Source organism: Anomaloglossus baeobatrachus, chromosome 5 (assembly GCF_048569485.1).
Source record: "Anomaloglossus baeobatrachus isolate aAnoBae1 chromosome 5, aAnoBae1.hap1, whole genome shotgun sequence".
Classification (NCBI taxonomy): domain Eukaryota; kingdom Metazoa; phylum Chordata; class Amphibia; order Anura; family Aromobatidae; genus Anomaloglossus; species Anomaloglossus baeobatrachus.
In genome coordinates, this window is record NC_134357.1 from 322,831,613 (window position 1) to 322,839,302 (window position 7,690).

Sequence of the window (7,690 nt, forward strand, 5' to 3'; positions counted from 1 at the left end):
ACTATATGAAGGACTATGTGGGGCAATTATACTATATGGAATGCTATGTGGGGGCCATGATAATATTTGGAGAGCTATGTGGAGGTCATTATACTATTTAGAGGGCTATGTGTGGGCTATTATAATATTTGGAGGGCTATGAGGTAGCATTTATACTTTATGGATGGCTATTTGAGGCCATTATACAGTGTGATGAGGTGTGGGGGCCTTTATACTGTATGTAGACCCATTATACTGCATGAAGGGCTGTGTGGGGGTCACAGTTGGGGCTCATACTTTTTTGGCGTCACCATACTTTGACTGGGTAGCTTAATGTGGAGTATAGGAATCCACTGTGGGGTTTCATATAGTGTTTGTGGGGCACTTTTGTTGGCATCATACTTTATCGGTACAATGAAAGTGGAATCTAGGGGCTTCAGCAGCAGGAAAATTATTTGTAAGGGCTGTAAAGTTGTGAGGTGTGTTCTTATGTGACCCAGGTGAATATTACTATTATTATTTTTAATATATACTTTTTTTTGGGGGCGGTGCTCAATTAGAAATTCTGCTATGGGTTCTCAGGATTTCTATGTGCCCCCCTGACTGCAAAGTTAATATTCTGTGCACATTTCCTCATCTGATCAGTTAATCTTTTATCCTCCTTTACATAAAATGATACTGAATATCTATGTAAATAATTTCAAATCAGCTGTTCCTTTAATCATGTGAATGTTCTTGCTCTGATTGCACGTTTAGATATGGCATTAAAGTCATCTGGATGCCTAAATCAGCAATTTACTTTACATTTAGTTAATCAGGTTTTATGTTGTTTAATTTTCAATCCTATTTAATCAAAATTCCATAGATTTTTTTTTTAAACTTAAATCTCTACAGCTGTTGTCTTAACTATTTTCTATAAAGATCTTAAAGGGTTGGCCAACTTTGACACAAAAGTCCGTAGTCACTAGAGTTGAGCGGATCGGCCATAATCTGGGTCCGTCGGATCGGGTTGCCGCCGAAGTCCGGATCCGATCCGAAATCCTCGGCTATGTAAATCAATGGGGAGTCGGATCCGGAGAGAGAGAAAAAAAAAACAAAAAAAAAACACTGATCCGGATCGTGCACCCCGAATCCCGGGTACTGGTCGGACTCGGATCGGGCACTCAAACCATACGGATTCGGATTTTGCGGATCCGGGTCTGCTCAACCCTAGTAGTCACTTTATGTAACTAAAGGCTTCGGAATTGTGAGAACGTGCATTGTGCTCGCTGTCAGGATTACCTGGTGTTGCCAATGTGAGTGAGAGCTCATTTGACTGCATGTATGTGATTTGTGTACTTGCGGTCACATGCCTACTAGACGTTCTTGGCCTCTTTTAGAAGAAGTGCATTAGCAAAGCCGCATATGGCATGAGACCACAGGTCTGCAAATCACATATATGCGTGGTCACAAGGCGGCCTGCTCACACTGGCAACATAAACTGCACACTGTCACGATTCAGAGGTTTGCAGTCACATAGACTGCGTTTTTTTATTTCAAGCTTGTACAACCCCTTCATGGAGTTATTCCAACTTTATACATCTTCACAATGCACATAGGTTCAGATGAGCATATCTTCAGTCTGTGTGCTGTCCATGTGCAAAACAAACTACACACGGACAGCATACTGACCATATGCCAGTGTAAAAATCACAGCATACATGCATTTCACAGACTAGAATAGTGTTTGCAATGGGGGGGGGGGGCAGCTAGTGTGCCCGTCTACAACACGGATGAGTGTACACAGTGCTTAGACTGAAATTGCACAAATTGTAGCCATAACTGGCCTGAATATTTCAACAGCCATCCGAACACGGCAGGATAAAGTGTAAGGGCTCATTCACACATCAGTTTATCATATACGAGTTGTATCTGTGTTTTCCACAGATAGCACTCGTACCTGAACTGAGAAGTCTGTGCAAAATCAAGGAGACATATCCGTTATTAATCTGAATGTCAAATCAAACTCTGCAATGAAAGTGTATAGGTCAGGGAAGAAATTAGAGAGGTCTTGGATGCCATCCATGTGGTCTGTTTTTCACTGATAGAACCAGTAAATGATGCTGTGGAGGAGAAAGCGTAATAGGGTCTTACGGTAGGGAAACGAGACACAATAGGATCACGGTACACTCACCTTCTCACATTGAGAGAGTCACAACCCCTATGTCACACACTCAGTAATGATATCCGCTGCAGCCCCAAAATTTAAAGTAAGTAGCAGGACGTAGATTGAAATCGAGTATATACCGCGCTGATACTCAATGGTATATTAATACAATTCCTTTATTGTTCATACAGGTCTACGCGTTTCAGAGACATCTGTCTCCTTCCTCAGGACATCAAAAAGGAACAATACCTCAAATTAAAGGTAGTGTTCCTTTGACGTCCTGAGGAAGGAGACAGATGTCTCTGAAAAGCGTAGACCTGTATGAACAATAAAGGAATTGTATTAATATACCATTGTGTATCAGCGCAGTATATACCCGATTTTGATCTACGACCTACTACTTTCACTGATAGAAGGTAGAGACATTTTTCTTATTTTTTTTCTCTTTAGTGAAAAAAAAAACTGATTAAACTGACCAAACTGTCATGAAAATCACTGAAGAATATCTGTGTATTTTGCTTGTGTGTTAAAAGAACCCTGAAGTATGAATTTGTCCTAAGTTTCAGAATAATGTAGGGGCAGAGATCCTGATTCCAGCGATGTGTCACTTACTGGGCTGCTTAGTGTAGTTTTGTTAAATCACTGATTAATCAGAAGTATATTATTATTAGAGGACTACTTGTCATGCTGCCAGGTAGTCCAACATATTCATAAGCTCTGTATAACTGCTAGATGTACGGCAGAGAAAACGTTGATTTTATCAAAATGACAGCAAACAGCTCAGTAAGTGACACCTCGCTGGAATCAAGATTTCTGTCTATACATTATGCTGCTCTCAGATGGTGGAGCAAAAACCTGGTGACAGATTCCCTTAAAGAACATTTTTTTGCCTGTTTTTGTAGGGTTTTGCTTATAATCAAATGTCATTGCATACTGTCAGGCAACCCTGGCCAATTCAATTGTCTGCTAAGATAAATTTTGGTTCAGCTTTCTGGCAGATCCCCATTCTTCTCAGGTCCCTAGAAATAACTGAACGTAAATGTCATGGGGCAAGTTATCCGCCTTAATTGTCAGCCAAAGAATCTTTCAGCTGCCCATGGTCCACTTAAGTGTCCTTAAGAGTCTGAACAAGCCGTAATAAGATGGTTATACATCAATTCATTTTTAGCTGATAGATCTTCAGCTGCCAATTACCACCACTGATTACCCATTAATATGCCCGTCTAGCACTTATTAGCTTCTATTGAGGTGAGTTACTGCCAGGAGAACCTTTGGTAGACGTGTCTACACTGATCGGGATAGATAGCAAATTAGTTATAAAGAAGACAAAGCATTCTGGGCCTTCAAAATGTGTCTGAGCTGATTTCTAAATGTGTTTTTTTGAGAAACTTGCTCTGTCTGCAGAGTGTATATTTAGTAGTTTGGCAGCTTCGACCATCTCCTTCTCTGCCAGTCTTAGGGGGTTCATATGTAAGAAGGTAACACAATCCCCTTCTGAGCTCCTCTCCCTATAAGGAGCCTTGAAGAGTCTGCTAATTATACCAGCTCATATCTTCTGGGCACCAGCAGCAACCTCTTGGGGTTCAGTCATCTTGGACGTAGTGCTGTGACGAAGACCTGTGTCCCCAGGCACCATGGCGCAGGTCAGTCTGCATTCTACCGGTGTCATCCGCCTTGCTCAAGAACCTTTCCCTTTGAGTTATGAAGCTCTGCCATATTTTTTATTTTTATTCTTCCATCTTATTTTTATTTTTTTTTTACTGCCTTGGTTTTTAGGCATGGGTGGGATTTTTATATTTTCATGCCTGATCCACCAGAAGAAAAGTTGGTTAAATCTGCAAATTCCTGTGGATACATAAAATGCCTGGATTGATTTTTTTTAAGTTGGATTGACAAAAGGAATATGAAAAAATACCTGCACCAGCAGCAGGCCCTTCTCCACCACTCTGTGTCTGGGTAGAAGGTGTGGAGTAGAGTTGTAGCTCCTTCTATTGTAGCCCATTCTTCTTACGCAGTTAATGGATGGATTAATTATGCTTTGGGAACCCCGTTAGTGGTTACCAGAACTCATATCATGCATTTGTTTGGTTTGCAGCCTACAGACCAGCAGCAAGATGCGAGGTCCTTCCTCAGCGAGGAAATGATCGCTGGTAAGAATGTCCTTTCTTTGCTTTTTTTTTTACTAGTCATGTGTTGGTATAATATATGTGCGGGTGTGTGTGTGTATATAGATAGATAGATCTATCTGTATGTGTATGTGTATATATATATATATTATATATGTATATCTCCACACGTGTGTGTATGTAATGTGTGTGTGTATATGTAATATATATATACAAATATACACGTGTGTATGTATATATGTGTGTATATATATATATATATATATATATATATATATATATATATATATATATATATATATATATATACACATACACATAAATACATACATATATATATATATATATATATATATATGTATGTATTTATGTGTATGTGTGTATATATATATATATATATATATATATATATATATATATATATGTGTGTGTATGTATATATGCCATATTGCGCGAGTACAGGTGCATGATTCTGTAATATTCACAAATTAGTGTAGACGTTCAATCTACTGTTTTTGGCAAAATCAGGCTCAAAATTTTATTAGGTACAAGATGGCAGCCATAGCAATTAAGAAGAGCCAAGACATATAGAGACTTGGGTTGAATACTAGTATTAGGCCTTTAATGAAATCTATGTAACTTTTAACAGTAAAAAGCAATAGATTTTTAATAATAAGAAAAAATAAAATATATATACATATATATATAATATATATACATGTATATATTTGTGTGTGTGTGTGTGTATGTATATATATATATAAATATGTATGTATGTATGTATGTATGTATGTATGTATATATATATATATATATATATATATATATATATATAATATATGCAAAAAGGAAGGGAGCCAGCACTGCCTATGAGTTGCATGCAACAATGAGAAAGTAAAAAGTGTAATATTCACAAATTCATTCCTACTGTGACAGTTCAATGAGATTTTTGGCAAATAATTGATCAATGATTTGAGCCCCCCTGCCCCGTCATGGCAAATCTCTATAAGGGGGGTCCCTACACTATATTTATAATTTATATACGTACCCTAAGGTCTCGTGTAATGCGCAGGACCGTATAAGAACATCACCTACCTGACAAGTGTCAGAACCGCTCCCATGCTGCAAGGGCTGACAACTGCAAGTAAAAGGGCAGTCCAGGTGCCAGTGTGTGTGGCAGAACCACACACACCAGCACAATGTCAGAACTGACCCCCACAGTGCCAGACCAGCAAACATGGATGAAGGGCGGAACAGCCCCAGGCAGGTGGTGCTTTAAGTAATAATGCCTATGGAACAGGAGGCGGTGGCTGTGTGTGAACAGGCACCAACATAAAGCAAGCATCAAAGATAAGTTTGAGGAGTAGTAAGAGACCTTACTCTATAAATTTGTACAGTCAGAGAATTACTGTGCAAGGGAGAACAGCCCATCCAAGCTAGTAATGTATTATCAGGGCAAAGCAATGTATAATGATAAATTAGGCCATAGACCTCCAAACTTAGGACGCGTGAGGACAAGTTGTATATGTGGTGACACCACCAAGAGACAGATCTTCATGTTATCTTTTTCTTTCAACAGAGTTCAAGGCCGCCTTTGACATGTTTGACACTGATGGCGGCGGTGACATCAGCACCAAGGAGTTGGGTACTGTCATGAGGATGTTGGGACAGACCCCAACAAAGGAAGAGTTGGATGCCATCATTGAGGAAGTAGATGAAGATGGTGAGTTTAGGCAGAAGTAGAAAAAAAACGCTCTTAGAATTCACTGTCTACATTACAGTTAGCCCTATTATTTTCTATGTGACATTAATCTTATAGTCCAGTACAGTATGGTGTTTGATAACTCCTGATCATTTACGAGGGGGATCCTCTGCCTGTCAATAGTTAAGATCTGACATCTGATACCTGGGATATGTTTGCATAATAAATACAGTTGAAGAAATAACTATGATGTCTTACAGGCAGCGGTACCATCGACTTTGAAGAGTTCTTGGTCATGATGGTGCGCCAGATGAAAGAGGATGCACAAGGAAAAAGCGAGGAGGAGTTGGCTGAATGTTTCCGCGTCTTTGACAAGTGAGTATCTACTTTCATTGCCCAATTCTTGACACATAGAAATGCATGTAAGCCAACTTCATGACTTCCTTCCACCTTGATGATGGACTCTCTCGTTTCCTCTCAGGAATGCTGATGGGTACATTGATAGTGAAGAGCTGGGAGAGATCCTCCGTTCCTCTGGTGAGAGTATCACAGATGAGGAAATTGAAGAGCTGATGAAGGATGGGGACAAAAACAACGATGGCAAGATAGACTTTGATGGTAAGTTAGTTTACCCTTTCTATGATGGGTATGTCATGTTGATGTTGGCATCATATGGTGTATGGCATTATGTTAAGTTGTGCCATATCTAGCAAAATAGAATATTTCTCAGCACATAAACTAATGTATACATGTCTTTATATCTTTGCAGAGTTCCTCAAGATGATGGAAGGTGTACAATAAGCTGTTCATTCCTCTGGAGTAATTTTTTTTTAATCAAACAATCAAATCTTTATTTATGTAAAAGAGCAAGCATACATACAAATAAAAGACACAACATATCCAAAATAGAAATAAACATTGTACAGATCTTGAGTGTAATTAAAGAAGTTCATACATATGCAATAATAAAGATATTACATAATGTCATGGTTTCCTTGTGTACTTTGAAAATGATAATACAGTAATAAAGTCATTCATACACAAGTTAGTAGGTTTATCCTGGAAGATGTTTTGGGGTAGTATACAACTTGTGGCAATATGTATAGTATCAATAATACTGAAGAAAATTCGGGTGGCACTCCCAATCTCATATGCAGGTGCTCGTGTCCAGGGATGGCAACCCCATAAATCAGAGGACAAGAAGGACCAGCACTCAAAATACTTTGCTCCTTAGAATTTCCTTTATTCCTTCGTTAGTGTGATGTGTTTTGGCTACACTGACTTCTTCAAACAAGATGTAAATGAATGTCTTGTTTGAAAAAGGCAGTGTAGCCGAAACGCGTTACACCAACTATGGGAGAATTATGGATAAAGGAAATTCAAAGGAGCAAAATATTTTGAGTGCTGGTCCTTTTTGTCTTCTAGTATCAATAAAAGAGATGAGTGAATTGATTAGCTGGTCCCTCGTTTAGTGGCCAGGTCAGTACACCTTGCCTAAGAGAGAGTCACCTCCTACCTATCTGACGGAATATGCAACATCTGTTTTAATTAGCTAACGAGGTTTGTTGTCACAGTTGGGGCATGATGCACACACAACAGTACGCCTGGTCGGCTAATAAAAAGTGGAGCTGTGGATGACTGCAGATAGGAGTCCCTTGATGAGCTCCCATCCAGTTGACATGGAGTACTGACCTGGCCACAGGACCAGGGCCCTGCAAAAACCTATTCTTTCATCTC

General features: G+C 39.2%; 1 protein-coding gene across 1 annotated transcript; it reads left to right on the forward strand.

Annotated features, from left to right (window-relative positions):
- The first annotated feature begins 3,658 nt into the window (after positions 1–3,658).
- Positions 3,659–6,937, forward strand: TNNC2 (troponin C2, fast skeletal type). The gene is made up of 6 exons (XM_075349765.1): positions 3,659–3,768; positions 4,221–4,275; positions 5,831–5,974; positions 6,214–6,328; positions 6,435–6,571; positions 6,723–6,937. The coding sequence occupies exons 1-6, from the start codon at positions 3,760–3,762 to the stop codon at positions 6,752–6,754; spliced, it is 492 nt and encodes a 163-aa protein (XP_075205880.1). The 5' UTR covers positions 3,659–3,759; the 3' UTR covers positions 6,755–6,937.
- The last annotated feature ends 753 nt before the right edge of the window (positions 6,938–7,690 follow it).